The sequence below is a fragment of the Parasteatoda tepidariorum genome, chromosome 11 (assembly GCF_982258835.1).
Source record: "Parasteatoda tepidariorum strain Cologne lab strain chromosome 11, Ptep-v5.0, whole genome shotgun sequence".
NCBI classification, from domain to species: domain Eukaryota; kingdom Metazoa; phylum Arthropoda; class Arachnida; order Araneae; family Theridiidae; genus Parasteatoda; species Parasteatoda tepidariorum.
The window spans coordinates 49,887,038-49,911,607 of record NC_141765.1 but is presented as its reverse complement, the minus strand read 5'-3'; the positions used below and the strand labels follow the sequence as shown (position 1 = coordinate 49,911,607).

The 24,570-nt window shown below is 29.4% G+C and overlaps 1 protein-coding gene across 4 annotated transcripts in view; it reads left to right on the top strand.

Moving 5' to 3' along the window:
- Positions 1 to 24,570, top strand: part of LOC107451043 (carbonic anhydrase-related protein 10) — a 369,106-nt gene that overhangs the window by 176,949 nt on the left and 167,587 nt on the right. For all 4 annotated transcript variants that reach the window (XM_071187552.2, XM_071187551.2, XM_071187554.2 and 1 more), the window contains exon 2: positions 17,349 to 17,396. In XM_071187552.2, coding sequence (XP_071043653.1) covers positions 17,349 to 17,396 — 48 coding nt within the window. The remainder of the gene's footprint in view (positions 1 to 17,348; positions 17,397 to 24,570) is intronic.

The following is a 24,570-nucleotide window of genomic DNA, read 5'->3' as shown; positions in this document are numbered from 1 at the left end:
GGTGTAAAACAGAAATCCACATTCAGCAGTGATGTCCTTGACAATAAATGTTTTTTTTTATCTAAAAGCTATCTAAATATCCCAAATACTGGACGTTTTTCTTTTAACTATTACATTTGAGGTTTTCTCTTTTTCCCGTCACAATTGCTTCTTGTCCTTTTCATTTGATTTGATTATCTTGCTTCAGCTGTAACTGTTGTAACTTGTTCGTAAATTACGTCATCGTCTCTGTGTTTCTATCTGTGATTAGGAGTGTCGACACTGAAAAGGGAATTTTATTTTGGAACAGAAACCATAATGTATATGCTTATTGTGTATCATATGAGCATCTTTTCACTTTGCTTTATTTTATCTATATATATATATATATTATAAATTTAGCTCTTTTTTCACATGATAATTTTTTTATTCAGTGACTGGGCATGCACAAGACTTCCAAACCAATACTTGGCTTATGAGTATTAAATTACCATTAAATTTAATATATTTTACTGTAAATCTTTATTGAATAATATTTTATCAGTTATCAAAAAAAAAAAAAAAAGAAAATTGCTCGCGTGACAACTAATGATTTTTTATTCTTTATGTTTCTCTCAAATGTAAAGAAATAAAATAAAAAAGTGCCATGCAAGCCTAACATTTAAGCGGCAGTAATTAATTTATTTTGCACATTAAATATTTTTTTCTTATTTTCATCTCCAATAAAAGAGAAAGAAAAAAAAACTAAGTAACACTAACATTTTAAGCTAATAAAATATAATTTATGTTTGACAGCAAAATAAAGATTTTCTAAAATTTTTAACAGAGAGAAAAAATTACATAATAACTTTTTTTTCCAAATTTTTTAACGTTTACAATTGGATTTGCTTAATTCCTTTAAATTCCTTTCTCCCCCCGGTCCTCTAATATCCCTCATTTTTCCCTTTGTTCTAAGCGAATGCAGGGGTTGAATGGAAAATTTTTACCTAGGCGGAGTTTAGTGAAATGGGCTTTGCTACAGACAGATTGATTGATAAGCTAGATGATCAATTGCATAACATGTTGTTCTCCTTCTTTTAAACCTCTATCTTGATCTTTCACGGAGTGCTTACGCTTCTAAGATTTATTTTAGTTTTGCTTCTAAGACTGAAGTACTTTACCCTTAAAATTTAATACGCAAATCTTAAACTGCGTTTTTCAAAGGGTAATGATTGAAGCACAGCTTTGATTTATTTCTGGTAACCTCAAAATTTGCTGAGTCTTCTTCGGTATAGTTATTGATGCATCTTTTCTTACATTTACTTTAAGAATGCATTTTATTCGCTTTATTTATGAGAATAGTGTGTCCAGGAATGCGTAATTTCATACGCATTCGCGTACAGTTCAGTCATTTTTGCGTGTAGTTTAATACTCTCAAATTCCTGACACTGCACATATTTTCTGACACATTTTTCAGGATTTATTCATCTCCTTTTTTAAACAAATACAATTTAATTTTTTAGTTTATGCAAAACAGATTTTAGTGCTTTATGTATTAATATTAAAAACTTTTGTATCGCAAAAAAATGATTAACGAATTATGCAAATTCCTGGAAAGAAATATTAAAAGAGTTTGATTGTTTATAGTAAAGGGAAAACAAACCTTCTACAATTTACAAAGAAAAAAAATCAAAAGGCATCAATAAATGCGAAATTTTTGCTATGAAGTGCTTTGCATTAAAACTTTTAACGATGTAAATAGAAACTAAACAATATGCTAATGTTATTTTAAGGAAAAGTGGTTAATTAGGGGGATTATATTTTTAACCAAAAGAAAGAAATAATAATTAGTCTTCTGCTTTAAATAATTTTATGTTTCGCTTTATTCTAAGCATCTCTTTTGATATAGTAAAGCAGGCATCTTAGATAAAAAGATTGATTTTTTTAAACATACAACAATACAAAATGTGTTTAAATATAATAGAAGGAATAATCGTGAAATCATAAAAATATTGGAAAATATGCCTAACTGAAATATATATATATTTTTAAAAAAAATATTATATATTATAATTTATGCTTTATTATTTTATGAAGGTATTTTGTTCTTAGATACAATGTAATTTATTAATTTTATCTTTACAAATGTTTTATCGATTAATAAGTCAGAAAACTTCTTTCAGAATGAAACAATCAAGAAAAAAAAATAAACAGTCATAGGTTGATTTAATTTATAATGTTAAGATCAATAGCAAAATAAATGGGTAAAATTTAATTATACGTGTCATTTAATGACTAAACTGAAGCACACTGTTTACTCTCCACTTTCTTGCTATCTTAAAATTATGGATTGTAATTAAAGATAACTTCTTCGTCTTAACTTTGTAGTAGTGGAAAAAAAACAAAGAACAGCGATGAAACACTCAGTTGAAATTCTTGCAGACAAAACTTTAATTGAATCTTGGCGTTGTTGAGTTGACAGGATAGAAAACTAAAAAATGACGCCAAGTAGAAGTGGTGAAATTTTGAGTAATATTATCTAAGGTGGGAGTATGTTGGGACATTTTTTTTTATTTTATGTTTTCATTTTTAATATTTTCTTAGACAAGCTGTTATGAAAATCGGGGTTAACTCGCTTTTAAATTTGCTTTGCATTTTAAATTATTCTTCGTTAAATAAGAGTTTCTGATCGCAATTTATTCATGGCAAGCAATCTCGTTTAGACAGTTGAGATTCTAATATATGATGAATTAAATTGGGTGTCAAACAAACAAAACATTCGAAGACTCTTTTAATAAGTGTCCAACTTGTTATGTTAATAAAATGTTCCGAATTTTTTATAAGTCCATTCTTATTTATATCTAGACAAAGACAAAAAAAAGCTACATAAATCTCTCAATCTTTCAACGAAAACAATTTGCATCTTTCATTTCTATAATGAATAAATTATTTCAGAATCTAGCATTGACATTTTGTTTGATTTAATCCAATTACAGAAAAGAAAATATTTTTGTTTTTATAAAAAGAAATATTTACTACAAATCTTAATTTCAATTAGCAAATTGTAGTTGTATTTTAAACTGTTTTTTGTAATCAATAATAAATATTTTATGTTTGATGTGTTTTTCGCTGATTAGTTTCTTCTATGACTCGAATTCTGTAATGTTCAGTTATCCAAATTTTATTATTTCAAATTCACTATTTATGCTCATTCGATCAAATTGTTAGTAATCACTCAGATAAAAATGTATAATAAAAGCGACCAGAATATGGGAAAATATATCTCATTATTTTTGTAAACACCAAAAAATATGCTGATTTTAACCGAAGTACTTTGATAATGACTCTTTGTGAAATTAACAATAAAAATATGGTTTTATTTCTATACTGTTTACTGGTAAATGTTACATAATTTGGCATTTTTATAATGATATCTTAGAGCATTGCATTAAAACCCATTATTCAGGTAAATTTACTTTTCAGTTTAGTATTTTTTATTTTTGTGTGGTAATAAGAACTATAATTTTTAAAATGAGAATTTCCAGTACCCAATTGCAGTACGAACTGAACGGAAAAAATACCAAAAGAACATTTTAAATACCGTACATTTTGGTCTTGCTACCTAATCTGTGATTTTTTCAATCAGATATGTCTCTGATGCTTCTAATTACAATTTGTGGAATGAAAACGGTTCATTGGGATAAAAATTTCGGAAAATTGTTTTTTTTACATTAGTTTAAATTGGCATTCAAATCAATGCAGTCTCATTTTTCAGTGGAAACTTCCTCATTTTTCAGTGGAAAGTCATCTTTCTCAAGAAGCACTATGGCTGATTACTTATTAAACATTTTTAAAACTTTTTCTTAATTAAAAACATTTTGCTTAAACTTTTATAGTATATTTTTAAAAATACAGCAACAAACATACATGCAAACATTCCAGTGTCATATTCTTAATATCTTGCATTAGCGATCTTTAAAATAGTATAATATAAACAATTTTTAAATAAACATAATCTATATTTATAGGCTATATTTTTATTAACATATATTTTGATTTCAAGTTAATAGTTAGTTTCTGTAAATTTGAAAAAAAATAATTAAAAAATTTAAAATATTTAATTAAAATTTGACATTTAATATAGTATAGCAAGAATATTTAAGATAAGAATTTTTAATAAAATTGCATTCAAGACCATTGCAATTCGATTCTATTATATTAAGCTGCACAAGTGCAAATGTATCGTTTTCAGATATAGAATCAGTTATATTATATTAATATCTCAATTCAAATTGGAAATAGGCCGGTTTTGTCTCTCTTCAAATCCCTGATTCTCGATTCTATCCAAAATTCCAGGTTTCATCTTTAAACTTCAGGTTTTTTTGCATCATTATTGACGCCAGAGAAATTATTTATTCATTATTATTATATCATATATTATTAAAAAATACATGTTAAATGCAAGAAGGATTTCATGCTTCGTGATCTATTTTTTTCTTTCTTCCAGAAGATACAGTTCTTACATTTTCCGAACTAGTTGATTAATTTCAAAGTAAGTTATAATAACAAGCTAATTAAAAAAACATCGCTTTTGGTATTTGAACAGCAAATAATCAACGCAGTTTTTTGAATCAATTATACAAATATCAAATGTTTTAAATATTGAGGAACGAAAACTTAATAAAAATTTAGATACAAAATTTAGATGCTTTATAGACAACATTGGGGAATTTTTTTTTGTTGCAGTTATAAAAATACTTGATCTTGCCTAATTCAGGTGCAGAAATTTCAAATCTGAGATTAGTTTTGCTCCTACAGCAGCAATTTTTAATGTCATTTTTAGTCTATTTTTTGTCAAAATGTACAAGTTTAAAAGCGTTAGATAAAAAAAGAAGTTGCATAAATGTTGTGGCAAGCAACTGGGGGAGTTAGAGTTCATCATCAGGATTAAATCTGTACAGGACTCATGGAAGGAAATGTCGTCGAACTGTGCAAGGAACTCTTCCATATTATGACCTGTTCAGAAGTATCTGGAAAAAAATATTAAATAATATGAAATTTTCCCCAGTTGCGTATGACGACATTTTCAAGCATGTATTCTTATGCAATTTTAATCCTGATAATGTACCCTAACTCTCTTAGAAGTTTTGCAATCTTTTGCCATGTAAACTTAGTGATTTCGACAAAAATAGACCTAAAATGCTATTAAAAACTGCAGCTTGGAGAGAGAAATCGATTGGAGACTTGAAAACTGCAATGCAAAAGTATCTAGGATCTGTTAAAAAGTCTCATATAAGAGAAAACAAATTAAATTTTCCCAGTATAATTAACTAATAATTGTTTTTTTAGAAATGTTAATTAACATATGCATTAATTTTTTGTGATAAAATACGTGCCATCATCTATATTTTATTTATTCTTATAAGTTTTTGAAGCTTGCGAACAATTCAAAGATATAGTTAAAGAAAAAGTCTAAAGTATTGTTTAAAACAAAGTATTCTTTTGCAAAGAACAAAATATAAGCGCAGTGTTATATCATATCTTTAATTCATACCTTCCAACTTTTTTCTCAAACTAGATATGATACTAGATATAGTTGATGAGTCTAGTAAGAGAAGTTAAGTTGCCAAAAAGTATCGGAAAAATTCTGTATTTGGTTTTCGAAAACTGTGATTGACAGGTTAAGTCTCTATAAAGAAAATAGGGCTTAAGTTAAAGTTTTCAATTCAGTTGAGAAGGTTTAAGTATAAATAACTTTATGAATTAAAAAATTCTTTGATAATATAAAGCCTACTAGATAGATGCTGAAGTAATTTTTGAAAAATGATTTTAAAATAATTTCATTAATTAAAGATTTCATTTAATTTATTGATAAGTCATATATAATTTTCTCTGATTGATATTGAATTGTGTTACGATCGATTTTTTATAGAAAATGTGTTTCAGTTTCAGTAATGTTTAAGTTTTTTTGAAAGTACTCATACAATTTAAATTGCATTTGATGTAAAACTCCTTTCATTAAGTTTGTTTTATTAATTTCAGTTTTTTTTTAATTTAAGGAAGTGAGATAAAAATAAGAGTTTTCAGCATTAAAATATTCACCTATGTCTCAAACTTATTCGGTACTTATATATGATGTTAGAAATGTTTCCCATTGTTTACTTGATTTGTTGTAGGGAAAAGATAGATCGGTACTTCATTTACGTCGCACTATAACTGCACAATGAGCTATTGGCGACTGTCTGGGAAACATCCCTGAGGATGATCCGAAGATATGCCATGCACTCGGTGGGTCTCAGTGCAGTCAAGGATCGAACCCCAGCCCCTCCTAACCGGAGTTCGATTCACTAACCACTGGGCTACCATGGCCCGTTGAAGGAAATAAAACGCTATAAGGATTGACGAAACTTGAATTATTCAGAATTATTCATTAAGTTTTAGTCGTCTATTACGGAATATTGTTAATACTCCTGCAATTCATGTGTAGCTCAGATTATTTAATGAATTAATAAAAACGGATTTAACCTGGGAGAACGTGCTCTTCCTAAACTAATGTTAACACACGCAAGGGTTATATATGGTGGGAAAAAAATCTGGTAAAACTACTGTACTGTATCGAAATAACATTTGTGGTAAAAAAAAAATTCTGGTAGTGAAAACTAGAATATACGATGTTAAAACATTAATTTGGTAATTCGTCCGTCCTTATGGTAACGGTTTACGAGTAATTCTGATTATCAAAGTTATAGTTCTTATTACCACAGATGCAATTGTCGGAAGTATCGTGATAAAATTACCAAATTTTACCACATTTACCAAATATAATTACACATTATAAAACCATATTTTTTGCTATTTCATCAAAATAATTACCAAAGCACTTCAGTAAAAATAACCGACATTTTTTGTGTTCCCAAAAAATCAGAAACACTTTAAATATTACCATATTCTGGTAGTTTTAAAAATGCTTTTTTCTCGGAGTAGAATGACTCTAAATCAAATTCATTCATACTGAAATATCTTCTAATTAGTCACAGATGTCTTTAAGGATGGAAAACTACTATTGAAAAAAGGTGTATGGGTGTCCAGTTTTCTAGTAATTTATAGAATTCATGGGGTCATAAAATGACATCCGAGTATCCTCCCAAGTTATTATTTTACGTGATTCGCCTGATACGAAGACTGAGTCTTTGAAAAACCTCCCTGATTGATATCATAACCAGTTAATAATTCTAGAGCACGTAATCTTGTACAGAAATTATATTTACCCCTATTTTAATGGTATTATTACGATTATATGTGTTTAGAATTATGCTGAAATGCCAATTCCAACGTTGAAGTGATATTTATTAAGTAGGCAGAGAACATGTTATGATAATGAACTCCAGTATAATGTTATAAATTTTGGAGTGCGACAAACCAAAATATTGTTCAAATTTGATTAAATTTTTGCATGTTGCTGAGTTGCACACTACTATAGCATTTTTCAAATTGTATTGCTTAGCAACATGGTTGAGTTTGAGCAAAATCATGGTTCAGTTTGAAATTATATTAATGTTGCTACGGATTTGTCCCGTATTTTGATTTTATCTAACTATATTATGTTTGAAGTTGAACTATTTTTTTTCGCTGATGGCTTATGTATTGCACATTTTTGTGATGTTATGAAAATAAATCATCTGGTTCTTAAGTTCTATTCATAATTCATTGTGTGATTATATTAAAGTATTATGATAAATTCATTTATACAGACTTATATAACAGATGTATTGATAAAAATGGGGTAACGGAAAAAAAATTGTAAAAACCCTGATATACTAGAAGGCTCCATCTCCTATTAACCTAACCTTTGCGCCAACCTCCAGGCTAACCTCTGCGCTTCTTCACAACTTCCAAAGCTCATATTTTTTGGAATTCTATAGACTGAAACAATTTTTCGAATAAAAAGAAATAAATAAGAATGATGAAATGCATGAAGAAAAGGTTGTCGAAATCTATTCGTACTGTAATTGTAAGTAACGAAAGTCAAATTTAAAACTATCTTATTTTTCTTTTTACTTTGTTATTTTTTAACATAATACTTTCGCTTGTACTTCCGTTACAAGTTATTCCGTGCTGATATTCAAATGAGTAATAATCAAATGATATTAGTTTAGCAGACTTAGCTAAGCACTGTAGATTTGAATAACGATAAAAAAAGGGGATTTGCGCATCAATAGAAAGTGAGGTTTTTCGAGTACTTGTGAAGAAAATAATGGGTTCGAGTTTTGAATAAAACAGAGTCGCTAAAATATTGATGAAATGATAGTGGGTTCGAGTACCGAAAAAAAGATAGGGGATTCGGGTAATAATCAAATTGTAGTAGGCTTGAGTACTAATCAAATGATGGCTGATGAGTGAGACTGATTATTGATAGTGGCTTCGAGCACCTGCTGTAGTTGTTGTAGCTCATTTACGTCGCGCTAGAGCTGCACAACGGGCTATTGGGGACGGTCTGGAAAACATCCTTGAGGATGATCCGAAGACATGCCATCACAACTTTGATCATCTGCAGAGGAGATGGCAGCCCCGCTTCGGTAGCCCAGCACTCGAGGTCGCGTACTTATAGAGAGATGCTGGGTTTAAAAATTCAACAAAAGAGATATGGGATTCGAGCATTGATCAAAGAAAAGTAGGTTCGAGAATAGACGAAATGAGGATGGGTTCAAGTATCAATAAAAAGATCGTGGGTTCGAATACTAATCACAAAAGCGTGAAGTGTCTAAAACTAATCAAATGACAGTAGGTTTGAATACCAATAAAAAGCTAGTGGTTTTCAGTACTCATCAAATGATTAAGGGTTGGAGTACCGATAAAATAATAGCTGTTTCGAGTGTTGAACAAGTAAAAGTTGATTTGAAATTAAAAAAAAATATTTGTGTGTTCTAGTAGCGTTAAAAATATTGTGGGTCCGAGTATTTATCAAAAATTAGAAGGTTTGAGAGCTGATAAAAGTATAGAGTGTTCAAGTACCGGCGAAAATAGAGTGGTACCAATCAGGGATGTAATGACCAACCTGAACATGATTAAGGGTTGGAGTACCGATAAAATAATAGCTGTTTCGAGTGTTGAACAAGTAAAAGTTGATTTGAAATTAAAAAAAAATATTTGTGTGTTCTAGTAGCGTTAAAAATATTGTGGGTCCGAGTATTTATCAAAAATTAGAAGGTTTGAGAGCTGATAAAAGTATAGAGTGTTCAAGTACCGGCGAAAATAGAGTGGTACCAATCAGGGATGTAATGACCAACCTGAACATGTCACGGTGGGTATTTTATACTGGCCGTCTCCAATTTGTTTACTCTTTGTCGTCCGACAAGCATAATTGTTAAGATTTAATTACAATTCCTTTTGTAGTTAGTAAGAACACTCGATTCGGTATTAACTTGAAATAAAGTAATTATTTACGCAATGTTTAGAGTTTTTCAACAATAAATTCGGATAGATATTACGTCAAAATTTTTCCAAAGTCCCCCCACATTTAGTTTTAAATTAGTGTTAAAGTTCTTATTAAACATTGCTATTAATAAGCACTTTAAATCATCGGTGCCTATTATATGGAGAGTAAAATAAGACTGCGCAATTTCGGTTAATTTAAATTTTGCTCCTTATATTTGTTTAATTTGCTTAATTTCATTACTTAGAGTTCAGCCAATCACTTTTGGAAGCAGCTGGAAGCAACAGTATTTAAAACAACAAGGATTTATAGAAAAGTATATGATGCAGTATTTGAAGCTATAATGTGCGAAGTCAAAATAACAAGTTAAGTGTTATTCGTAAAACAGAGATACACGACATGTAAATTTAATGCTTGGTTTTATATTTTCATTCGAGCTGTAATATTTTTATCAATGACAGGTATGACAAAGTGTTCAACTTGGGTGATCAAGTGGTCGCTGGTCTAAAGGGCCTTTATGGAGATCAAATGTGACTCCAGAATGTGTGCTTAAACTTGGGCAGACTCGTCTCTAAACTTAAGAGGCAGTTAATTAAATTCAAATCACATTTTTGCAGTCAACCTGTTAAACTCAAATAATTTTGCTCCTGAATTACATGCAAATTAATATATTTATTTGCATCGTTTAAAAAAAGGTTATTGACCTGTATAATTTTCAGTTAATAGTTTTAGAGATTTGTTCTTGTTCTTTTAATTCATCTGAAATTTTTCACAGTAAGCATATGGAGCTTCTATCAAGATACGTTTTATTTCAGCATCGTTACTATAATTTTAAGAGCTTATACTTCTAGTCATTATTTTTTTAAAAGTCACAATAATCTATGTCTTTTACAGATTGCTTTCCTAAAAATTTAAAAACCCATTAATCATCATTTTTTTTCATAATAAATTAAACAGTTACATAACAGTACAGAGTGTCTCATAATTACTGCTATTATTGTATATTTTTAGGCTCCCTGTTAAGTATGGATTAAAAAAAATGCGTGTCTAAGGGGTTTCGGCAAATAAATATTTCAGTGACAAAAATAAATAAGTAAAAAACGAAAATAAGATTTGTCACAACACTAGTGAGAAAGATGAAAAGCATCAAAACCAGTTTGATTGATAATACTTTGAGGTGCATTTAGTAATTATCTTTTTAAATTTCTTCGATTTCTTTCAGCAATCAGACAAATTTTGATGTTTTATAAAATTTTCAAATCGTAATTTTTTCTTGACTTAAATATTTCGTCTGCTATCATATATGTATTTTGACAAATCATTCCGAATACATTAAACTATAAATTAGGAAACATCCTGATAACTAAATTATCATTAAAAGAAATAGTATTTCTATTTTTGAGTTTCTTAGTGTGTGATGGCCTTTGCTATTAGCTTATATGTCATATTTGTAGTTTATTAATATCCTTTATAACCATTTTCTATTTATTCATGCAAAAGCTTATTTGTTTGGTAAAACTTAGTCGTTACTGGATAAAGCTAACGTTTCAATCCTAATCAGGCAGATTATATATGTTGATTGCTGGGAGTAAATTTTAAATCAAATCTACCATGGCTTATGAGTTGCCTGCGGTAGAGATGTATTTAACGTAACTAAATTGTAACGTTTAGTTTAGGGTATATGTTTTAATGTAAATTGTATCACAGATGAATTAAATTCATGTTTTGTTACATTGTAGAAGCATTATCGTATTTTTACCTCAAAAATGGTGGCAAGCACTTTACTCCAAAGTGGTATTCAACTACAACAGGTTACCAAGGATAATTCCACTATGAATGTTTTTTTTTTTACCGCTAAGAATGCTTTATTACACAATTGGTGTGCCACTAAGCATGCTTTTTTACACAATGTGTAAAGTAGCTGCAACCAGTTTTTATATTCAGTGAAACTAAAGTTTATACTTACGGTATATATATATATATATATATATATATATATATATATATATATATATATATATATATATATCAGAATATCTTCGTTGAATCATTTACTCATAATGCATGTGCACTAATTCCTGAAATAAAACTTGTTTGTAAATCAAACATACCTGGTACGCAAATAGAATATTATGAAAAATTCGGACAAGGCTTAACAGAACAGAAGTGGATAGAAATTATACATTATTAAATCATGTAATAAAGTTCATAGAGAGTTAAAGACTTAAATGCAATTATCTTTTTCACTCAACCAAAAAAATAATTTCATATTTTAAAGGCAAACTTAAGTTTTTGTTCATGTGTCAAAGCGTAGAAGATTGCCGAAATGTAACACTAACTGATTGTTGATTGAGAACAGACTACTGGCGAAATCCTAAGAGAACCAACATAGTTATTTTCAGAATGGAAAATAATTCCCGTATAATGTGAAGGTGTATGAGTTTGATTTACGCTTATTCCATTATAAGTATTTAGATTTAAATTACACTATAGAACATGAATGCTTGATTTGGTGTAATTTTGAATTAATGTGTTTTGTTTAACATCCGAATTTTTGGGTTGTTTAGCATTCCATTCACAGAGATATTACGCCCCAGTATTTACAGTGTGCGTTATATGTTTTACTAGTAACTATAGTAAATTTTCAAAACCCGATTGGACATTTATGGCTGCAAAGGTAGCGTTGCCCTAATTATGACTTGATTGAGTTTTTATTAAAAAGTGTTCTTGCAATTATTCTGTAAAATCTTTGGTTTCTTTTTCTCATGCGTAATTTATAAAATTTAAAATATGTATGAACTGCACTTTTTATTAAAGATGCAAAGCAAAACGGTAACGGGAAAATATAGGAGACATCTTTTGCAATACTTATTAGTTTTTTTTGGAAAACCATATATAAAAAATATTTTGTAATAAATTTAATCGCATAATCGAAGATTTTTTTTTCCTAAACATGGATTTAAAACAAATAACAACCTGGGAAATAAAATAAAATACAATGTCAGATGTATTTTTTTTTCTCGGAGAGTAAAAAATAAGAATTATGAAAAAAATGGAAAAAATTGTTCTTTCTCGGTAATAAATTATTTTGTATAGAAATATCTATACAAATGTTGTAAGGCCTTAAAAATAGAACCAAAAATACTTAAGACAAATAACATTCATTGTAAAAAAAATTATAGTACAAATAGGATTTGATTGGAACATTTAAATTCTTCTATCCCTAAAAATAGCAAAACGCTAAATGAAAGCAAAAACGGAAATTAATACATTTTTTTCCTTTTTAAAAAAGAAGCAGTGATATTTAACGGTATATAAAAAAACAATAATTGTTTTTATTCTTAAGCAACATAAACATAACCATTAACTAACATACTCACAAGATTTGATTTGTTTAGTCTTTCAGCAGTAGACTAATAGTAAAGACACAATTTCCAATAGATCACCGAAATGAAACATCACTGTCAGTAATCAGTGAGCGGATGGGTGACCACTTTGATAAGCCTGCTAAAGGGCCGAGGCTGTGTGGTATCAGTACTCGTTAAACTTTTCTACCGCAAAGTTCTAGATTTTGCGCGTATTTTATTGGATTAAGAAACCGGAGGAGACATATCCACGGTAGAGGATCAAAATTATGATTTCATGTCTTCAGATCATTTTCAGGGATATTTCACAGACCTTCTCTAAAAACCCATTGTGCAGATCTACTGCGGCGTAAATAAAGTATTCCCTTTATCATCAGTCTTCATTACAAAATGAATTTTTAATTTACTTTGCAATAACCCAACAAAATAGTTATTGCAAAATAACGCATATTACGATGTTAGCTTCAAATATAGGCAAAAATACACTGTTCAGAATTAGATTGTGTACTTGATTAAGTGTTTTTAAAGTCCAAGTATTAAAAACGAAAAACACTTTCCAAAGTAATTATTTTATCAATTTCACCATATCTATGCGACAACCACCTCATTTATTACATGATGCTCAAATCTTTCCCCATTTTCATTTATGACTTTACACAGATGATTGGAAATTTCATTATAGCTGACACACACTGCTTCGGCTAGAACTTGATCCCGAGTTTGTACATTCTTTGGATTTTTCGATAGTTAGTCCTTTCGCACTCTCAATCTTTGATAACATATATCTCCACATAAAATAATCAAGTGGATTTAAATTTGGCAAAGAGGAAGGTCATTATTCTGCACTGATGAGATCGGGAAAATTCATTCTGGGGTTGCTTTGTGGGCGGGTGCTGAGTCCTTGTTGAAAGCATTATGATTGCCCTCCAAATAAGTCAGATGAAGAATCAATCAAATGCTTCTTCAAGACTTGTTCCAAATGGTACCATGCGTCGATTTTAACTCCTGAATCAATAAAAGGAAGGGGAAGCTTTCCTTTTTCGAATATTACACCCCCATACCATCACTCTCAATGCATTTTGGTATTTTTCTACAGCTAACGCAGCCTTGAGAATGTCGGCAAGACTGGATACGCATACATAATCGTTTTGCAACGCTATTAGATTCTTCATTCTAAAATTACGGGTAAATAGCCGGCAGCAGTCCGTCAATCCGTTACACAAACAGTAAAGTTTATGATAAATGTTCTATTTTACCTTTACGGTTTTAAAACAATTTTCAAGTAGTATGGTCATAAAAGCATGAATACAAAACTATACTGATTTTAATCATTTACAACGTCCATGGTTTCAAAATGATGCAAAAGAAACTTAACTGGACATTTGAGCTAGGCTTTGGAGAGTGCAAAACACTATTTATGTGTTGAACGTAGGGAATATTGTAATGTCAACGCTGGGACTTGAACCATGATTCAGTCGGTCATGAGACTGACAAATTCGTCCTCTCCACTATAATATGCACGTAATTGCAAGGAACTAAGTGGCTTCATTTGTTGGGCTTCGTTTGGTATGATAAAATTCTGGTTGTTTAACCGTATTAGTTGAAAGCAGTTGATAATCGATTTTTTGCATAGTTAACAATTGATAAACGGTTTTTCTCATAGTTAACAGTTGCAATGATATTTATGGTTATTTTACTGTTTTGTTTACATATGGTAAAATAAAAATTAAATAAATTGTTATTTAACCATTTTTTCCGAGAAATTTCTAACAGTGAGGTTTTGATTGTTTTGTAAGGAGAAAAACTATCTCATCTGAAAAGAGAATGTCATAACCAACTTGCCAAGGTAATATTATTGCTCTTTTTAACTCTAAATTGCTTTGGAACGTTGGTAACCCTGTTGATTGTGGTTGTACATTGATTGATTTCTCTATGGCTTCAGCTGTAAATTACCTTGGAATATTACACTCACTGTTGATGATGATATTTGTTTCTATTTGAAATATATCGAACAGAGCATAGATTGTGACTAACCATTTTCTAACAGTTTTGATCATCGTTCGCTGTTATTAGTCTTTTGACTCTCCCTCTATGATGATTTGAACAATTACCGATGCTTCTGATTCTTTTTAGAGTACGAAGAACAAATTATCGGTGAATGCGTCGGTGAATGGGCATTGTAATAACAGATTCCTCTGATAGTTACCTCCGACCTGCTTGCTTTATACATTATTCTGAGCTTTTTATCATAATAATTTTCATTTATAAAAAATCGAAATATTTATTTAATTATTTTAATCAACTTATACAAATTCATTTTTATATGCTAAATATTTTTTAATGCATTATAAACAATAAAATTTTGTGTTTGAAACGTTGAGTCAAATATATTAATTTTAGCAAGGGAATCTTTTAATACATAGGATTTGAAACTTTGTATCAGACTTTCTATTATTTATAAAATATTTCAAATGTATGTATGGAAACTAGATTACAATTTTAATTAGAGTTTAAACAGTATTGGCCAATTATTTTAAAACTAGATACTAATTAAGTATCAAATTTCTTTTTAAATCTTATTACGTAGGTAACATCTGACAAATTCTGAAACGATCATAATAAGCAATCCAAATCTTAGATTTTAGAAATATACCTAACGACGTAATAGAACGAATTACTCGGTAATTCTCTTTAAGTACTCCTGAAAGGAGAACGAATAAGTATTCAAAAGGGAAATTACAATAAATAGTTACACGGTACTGATGGACAGATAGCATAAAGGTCTTAATATGACTCCTAGTAAACTGTTCCCTAAAAGTCACTATCTCTATTGCAAGTGAAATTCCCTGGTATCTTTTAAAGAATGAGATAATTCATCATGTACTGGTGACAATTGGGTAACCACAATTTCGACCTGACATTCTGAAAAGACAACTTTATCTCTTGGAATTTAATCACAAATTGTCTAAGTTCTTCATTGTAATGTGACGCTCGTTTATTTGGGGTGCTATTTTATTACGTTATGAGTCAAAATTATTTAAAATAAAGGTGATTGCCATAACGTAGGTTACAATAAGTAGATTTGGAGGAAGTTCAAGTGTTATGAAACATCGACCTTACAAAACATATTTGTATATGTTTGAATGTTTCCGATGACTGTTTCGTTTCTAGCTTATCCTTAAATATTATGAGAAAGCAAAATCATAATCAGTCAATTAAAATGTTCCTGGCACTGCCAGGCAGGAGGTCATTTCGACGCTTTTCGCGAATTACAAAATTTTTTTTATTGCAATTAACAGAAAATCAGAAGTCTTATTTAAAATTACATAAAACTAAAATATATCTTTCTATCTATCTATCTATATCTATATATATCTCTCTCTCTCTCTCTCTCTCTCTCTCTCTCTCTCTCTATATATATATATATATATATATATATATATATATATATATATATATATATATATATATATATATATATATGTATATATATATATATATATATATATATATATATATATATATATATATATATATATATATATATATATATATATATATATATATATATATATATATATATATATATATATATATATATATATATATATATATATATGGATGTTCAATCATTGTAAGTAAGTAAAGTAATTAAAATTCTGCAAATCATTGACCAGCTTAGCCTTTTCCGGCACTACCCTCCAGCTTTTTGGCTCTGAAATTGCCAGGGACATTATATTAGAGTAGAATCTGAAGCACTAAGATGCGAATCGTGAAATTGCAAATTTATCATTTATAAGACGCCTAGCCTTTAGCACAGACATCTCGTTAGAGTGGCATCAGAGCCACTAAGACAAGAGCAGAGAAATTACAAATCGATCATTGATCAGGCACCTAGTTTTCAGCACAGGTAATTGAACCTCTGTCCGAAAAAAAAGGAACTGACAAAAGTAATCAAAAGGAATGGTTGATTGCTTACCTAAGAAACAAATAATATTGCGCAAAAATATTTTAAAGAAATTTCATTTAAGAAATTACACAGTAAAGTATTTTTTATAACTGGCTTAACGAGCAAAGTGGTTATTTGCGTTTAAAGAAGTACGTAATTACGTTACGTAATTAACGTTACATTAAACATTTATCTCTGTAATTTCACACAAAGTTTTATACTTTTTAACTAAATTGATTTTAGCAATATCACGTGCTATTTTGTGCCAGAATTGCTAGCTAATATTTTCTGATGAAGAGTCATGAATCTTGAGTACTCTTAAGGTTACTTTTTTTCTTCTAAATTAGAAGAATTTTTTTCTTCTAACTTTTTCCCCCTAAATTCATGGAATTAATCTAATTCTATGAATTTGTCCTGATTTCCTGAAAGACACATGTGATCTCTGTTTAATTTAGTTTCAAACTGATTCCATTAAGTGATTTGGGTCCAATATTATTCTTCATGTCATTATATTATTTTTATGACTCAATTTACGCCTTTGATTTGATTTAATGTCAATATTATTCAATATGTTCAAAATATATTTGCTCTTATCTTTTAGAAATAAAGGCTTTGTTTCTTATCCATTTTTTTTTCTCTTTAGGTGTCTATAGCAGTTGGGAAGAATGGTGGACGTACGATGGTATATCAGGTAAATTTCTAAATATAGTAAAGGCTTTAGTTAAGTTTAATCTTGAATTATGTAGCCTATCTCTCATAGATCTATAAAACTTATAGAGGTTCAGAAAGTTTTTTGAATGAATGGAAAATGATCTGATTTCGAGTCTTTCTACTAAATATATTAAATGAAATTAAAGAGATTTATAAAAGATAAAGAGTTCTGAAATATTTTTTCTTATATATGCTAATTGGAGGAGTTTTTAGTGTCATTTATCAGTTTTTAGCGTCAAATCATTTTTAGTCATGTTATACATAATAATTAGAAGACAAATAATAATTAGAAAAAAAAAGATCTATGACACAATCTTCAAGATTTGCAATCAGTAATATTAGATAGTGTATGTCAAATTAAATTTTTTTTAAAAAAATTTAATTTGGCAAATGTGTGAATGACGTTTAAATGTTAAAAATAAATAAAAGAAATTTACAGTGCGCCAAATAAATGGACCACTTAGAATTACTTCAGATCTAATTATGGGATCTTCACGCTGTAGGACTCATTCTTAATGGTTTGAAAGCGTGATTTCAAATATGCTAATTAATTAGTGCAGAGGATATTTTAAATTACAGAATCAGTCACAAAAAACGAACTTTCTCTAAATAAAGATACCTATTTTTTTTAAGGAATTCAGATTTCTGACCCTCAAAATGTGGGGGATAGCCGCAAATTGGGAAATATGGTTCCTTTCGTTTGAATATGAGATCGATCCAAAGCTCGGACTTTCTAATGTTAATTTTACTTTTTGCGTTATTTTAAATTTCTCGAGAAATTTTCAAGCGAATTGAAAACTTTTTGCACACAACTATACAATTCATTTATCCAAAGATAATTCAATGAAGAAAAAAAAAACTTTTACTAAATGCACATTATTTTTTATTATTTCATTAAACAACAATCGAAACATTTTTGAATTGCAAGGTATACCATTTTTTTCATCATTTTAAAGTATGTAATTTCACTTTTCAAAATACAAAATTTAAACTAAATTGATTGAAAAGTTAATGCGAAATAGAATTTTGAATACATTATTTCCTTAAACTTCAAACTTCTTACAACTTCAAATGACATCTGATTTTCTGGCTTCGGCATTTTTGGCTATGCTTATTTTCCCTTAAATAATCAATAGAAATTTTATAGTCGTTGTTGTTGTTGTCCTCCAACGTCTCTAATAGTCTGATAACATTCATTCGATTTTATTCTGCTGTTTGAAAATTATTAAAATAAAATGTATCCTATATTATACCGTACCGTATATTATACCGTACTATCACACATATAAGCGGCAACTGAGATTTAGGAATCCGTATGACTTATGACATCCTCTTACAGCTTTTTCACGAACGAGGTTTCACAATAAAAAATCGATATTCGACAGACTTCATTAAGACAAATTTTAGTTTTAGAACAAACTAATTAGGATGTTTTTAAATGACATTAGTTAGCCGAGATGTCACAGGGGATAGGGCGTTCGCCTTCCAATGAGGTGAACTATGTTCGAATCCCAGCGATGGCGGGTCGGTGCAAATTTCGCATCCAGCTGTCACAGACCACAGTGCTGACGCTAAATATACTAAGTGGTCGACGGATCAAGGGTTAGAGTCTCCTTGCCGGAAGGCTAACCGTGGGAGATTTTCGTGGTTTTTCTCTCCATGTCACGCAAATGCGTGTTAGTTCCATCAAAACGTTCGCCACGAAGGTAAATTTCTCCCAATACTTGATCCATGAGTTCCCTTGTCTTCCGGATTGAGCTCAAAATTGCAAGGCCATGGAGTTGAATAACAGTAGTCGTGAATCCAAAATTGGGTAGGCTGTTCAGCAACAGTTAGAAAATTAAAATATAAAATTAAAATTATATTAGTGATGGAGGTATTAGAATTTTAATTTCAAGATATATCGTCAGAAAAAGTCGATATTTCATGATGAATAACGTATCAAAAATAACTCTGACAAATGAGCCCAAAATATACGGTATTTAAACAATTCATTTGATAATTTTTCCGTTCATATGGTAATGGTTTACTGGAAATTCTGGTTTTCAAAATTATAGCTCTTATTACTATACATTTAATAAAAAAATACATAACTGAATATTAAATTTAACCGTATAAATAGTTTCAATGCCATGCTCTATATATCATGGAAAAATTACCAAACTTTTCCACATATACTTAATTTTATCGCATATTAGTAAACAATATTTTATTGTTAATTTTATCAAAATTATTCCCAAAGCTCTTCGATAAAAATTACCGATCTCTTTTGGGTGTTCCCATAGAGCCCCAATCACGCTAAATTTAACATACTCTATTTTGTCCATACTTTTTTTCTCAGTGTAGGTTAACTAACTTACGGTATATTTGAATTGGTCAATATTTTCGTTATCTAAAAACAATACATCAACACTAACAATAATACCGTTTTTGATATTTATTGTTGTCGATTATGCTTACGATTTTATCGTATTTGATAATTTTCGATTTATATAATACTCATGTCCAACTGTTATTCGATATCTGTCACACATTCAGTAGGTGTCTGAAGACATGTTATTCACGATATGAAATGGAAATACTTTACTTAATATCGTTTAACGATATTATAAAATATCGATGCATCGCTATATATCACCCAGTTTTAACTGGCATAGACTACTTTAGAAAAAATTTTAAATAAAAACTGAAACATATTAATAGTATCCCCTGTCCTCTTTAAATTTTATTTAAAAATCAGGGCAATTTCATCAAAAAAAATTGTTTCTACGCTTGTTTTTATCTTTGGTTTATGTAAACTATGATTACAACTTTGAACATTTAAATGCTGATAATTCGATGTAAAATTATTTATAGTCGTATTTTTTCATATTACGTGCAGTACGTTTACGCATATTACAATTCCAACATTTCATTCCCATTTTATGCTAAAATGAACTTACAACAAATATTAGAGCAGGGAAATTATTGTTCTCCACTTAATATTTTATTTCACCGATTTTCTCATTTTAATTTATTGTTTTAAATTTTTTCTAATAATATTACTAAAAATGTTTAATAGTTAGAATCTATAAGCAAACGCTGCAATGGAAATAAAACAAGTTTCGTACATCTGTTTCCATTACCCTCAAGAAATATCCATTAGCTTGTGGTATTTACTAGTTTTGTATCGATCAATATGAGCACAAATATTTAATAAATTAAATCGACGAAATTGTGTTCTGCACTATAACTTCGAAAACTAAGCTGTTTAATCATAAATGTAAATAGGGAGAGCATATTTACATCCAAATGATTGCATATGAAATACTGAATCCCTGAAACGTTTAGATAGTAATTTATGCATGGTTAAAACATTAACACTTTACCATTTTACGATGGGATTTATGAGCTTTAATTAATCTCTGTGTTATGAGATAGATATCTATTAATTGTATGAAATTGTTAGCTTTTGATAATACTCACATACCGTATAAATGCCTAAATCTTTCACTTCAAAAATTTAGGTCAAATTCATAAGGATTTCAATAAGAATCTCTAGGAAAATTTAAAATAATAAAATATACATGTTTGGATATCTATATGTTTTTCAAACTGCATTTAATTTCCTATGAATTAAGCATTGCATGAATTAAAAATTGCAATTTATTATTACATTATTTATTGGGAAGTTCTCCCTAATGATACAAGTCGAATTGATAACCATGCAAAATACGACAATAGTTCTTGGTTTTGAGTTTATAGATCATTTATGCTTCGAAATTTAACAAGAATCTCTAGGAAAACTTAAAATAATAAAATATACATCTTCTGATATTTATATTGGTTTTAAAAATGCATTTAAATTTTCGTTAAGTATTGTCATATGTCAATAATTTTTATCATGACGTCAGAAAATATGATGAAAGTTTATAAATTATTTTTTTTATACAAATCTCAAATTATTTACGCATATGTGAATAATTGAGCATGTTTCAGAAATTATTTTTAAAATTTCAATCCTTATTTTTAATTTCTCCAAGTTGCTGATTAACAAATAATGCATTAAAATTTTTTTTCCTAATTACAGAAGCCGAATATATGATAATCTTTCAAAATAACAATAGTACTTGGTTTTGAGTTTATAAATCGTTTATGTTTCGGAATTCAATAAGAATATCCAGGAAAACTTAAAATAATTTAAATATACATCTGTTCGGATATTTACATTAGTTTTTAAACTGCATTTAAATTGTTTTTAATAAAGCATTTTTTTAATCAAGACACCTGAAAATAAGATAAAAGTGTATGATTTATTAATTTTATTTAATAAAACTCAATTTGGTTACGTCTATGTGAATTAGTGTGCATCTTTCAGAACCTTTCCATTTACAAGTGTCGGCTCTTGCTTTTTTAAAAAATACTTCTTAGTTAATTAACATAATATTTATTCGAAAATACTTCCAAATGATTTGAGTCAACTATATGATAACCGCTAAAAGCACAATAATAGTACCTAGTTTTAAATTAATAGATCTTTTATGTTTCGAAATTTTTAAAGAAAATGGAAGGAAGAAAATATGAAGGTGTCTGACTAGCGAAAGTAATCTAACATAAATAATTTCGTCTGGGCCTTCAAGGCATTTTATCAGATAAACGACACAATGCTTACTTGTGCAGTAGCTCAACACAAATAGCAAAAATATCTCCCTTACAGTGAAGGAAACCTAAAGAATTAATTTATTATTGCACATTTATTGTGTCTGGCATAAGGTAGACGATATCTTTCTAGTAGTCATCATTAATTTCCCATCAATATTGCGACCTGTTGTTATACATAGCATAAATAGAATACAGAGTAATCCTCAAAGTAGGAAAATGAAACATGTTTTTGATACTTATTTTGTTTTTACGCTCAGAAGTAAAAATAAAAGGTTAAAACGGATTTCTTAAAATGCCGTAAAAATGCGATTTTTCAGGAAACTAAAACTTCGCAAATATAATCTAAAATGAATAATTCTCTCAAGGCCTTTAAGGCATTTTTGCTGAAGGAAGAGATAATGTTTAAGTTTCTCAATACAAACAACAAAATTATTTCTGATGAAAGGATCCTGAATGCTCCTATTATTTATAATTGCATATTTATTAAGTTAGGGCATGAAGAAAACAATGTCTCTAAAGTAGTCTGAATTAATTTGCCTTCAGTTCAGTGCAAAATTTAAATACTACACAGTGTAGCCTATTTCAAAAAATTAGAAGACTTTAAATTTTAACATATGATGAACAAAGCAATCACTTGAAGTCAGATCTTTCTTTTATTTAAGAAATATTTTGCCTCCAATTTATATTTTTAATTCTATTCATATGAAAGAAGCAGAAGAGTGACATTAATTATCGGTTGTGACTTTATAAATTTTTAAAATATTTACATTGAAGATATACAGTCATCACCATTAAATAGACAGAGTGCATAGAAACTTTTAAATAATCAATTAAATGAAACTATTTTTTATTACAGCATTGTACTCATTTACGTCAGTTGGTAACTGTTATGACTGTTAGTGAGCAGGAACCGAAATTTTGTGTGATTTATTGTGTGAGAGTAATGTCAGGTAAATGCGACAGTAAATTTATTACAAATTCAAGCTTAATTATCTTTTTGACACTTCAAAGACCAGTTTTTTCTAATTCTTTTTGAGTATTTTCATTTTTGTAAAATATAAAATACGTAATTTATTTTCCACATACCATTTGGAATTCAAATAAAATAACATCATTTTTCAGAGAAAAAAAATTTAAAAGAAAAAAAATACTTCTTCTATGCCACGAAAAAAAAACAAATTTAGTTACGGTGTCGACTTAATTCTGATTCTTGAAGGCACTTTCACCAAACCAAATAATTCCATTTAGCTAAAAAGAAATTATTTATGTAAACGTTGTGTATTCATAACTGTCAATCATTAATGACAATCATGTATATATATATATATATATATACACGAGGGTTGCTATTTATATTTCTGGCCTTGGCAACAGTACGTGTTGCTAGGCGACCGCAGACGATTTTAATCGAAAGTTTGATATTTTTAAACATAAATTCAGCAGACGATTTACCATTATAGCTTCATTTGTGTTGTTGACAGTAAATTGAAAAGTTCTTCTCTTTCAAAAAATGGAATTGAATCGTGAACATTTTCGTGTCATTATTTTTCATAAATTTCGACGTGGATTGTCAAGACAAGAGGGCTTCGATGAACTTAATTCTTTATTTAGCGATAAAGCGCCATCCTACAGCACTGTAAAAAATTGGTATAACGAATTTAATCGTAGTCGATGTTCGATCCAGGACGAATCCCGTGCAGGTCGTCCAAAATCCGTTGTTGTGCCAGAAAAGATCGATGCTGTGCGTGAACTGATAAAGCAAGATCGTCATGTGACATACCGTGAGATAGAAGCATCTTTGGACATTAGTATGACTAGCAACAATAAAATATTGCATGAACATTTGAGCGTAAAAAAAATTTGTTCGCGTTGGATCCCGCATAATCTGACAAACGCTCAAAAAAAGGCTCGTGTCGATTGGTGCAAGGAAATGTTGGAAAAATACGTTCAAGGTACATCAAAGGCTGTGTATAACATCTACACAGGTGACGAATCATGGATCTATGCATATGAGCCCGAAACAGAACAGCAATCAACTGTATAGGTCTTCCAAGACGAGGCAAAACCAACAAAAGTTGTTCGAGGAAGAAGCACATCGAAACAAATGATTGCCTGTTTCTTCGGCATTAACGGTCATGTGGCAACAGTGGCGTTAGAACAACGCAGGACGCTCAATTCTGAATGGTACACGACCAATTGTTTGCCAGATGTCATCGGAGAAATTCGAAAAAAGCAGAAGAACAGGCGAATCATTCTTCATCATAACAATGCGAGCTCTCACACATCGACTCAAACAAAGGCATTTCTGACGGTGCGAAAGATCGAACTGATGGGTCATCTGCCGTACAGCCCTGATTTGGCACCCAATGACTTCTTCTTATTCCCACACATCAAAAATAAATTACGTGGACAACGATTTTCGACCCCCGAGGAAGCGGTTGATGCATTCAAAACGCATGTTTTGGAGTTACCTCAATCGGACTGGAAAAAGTGCTTTGAAAATTGGTTCAAAC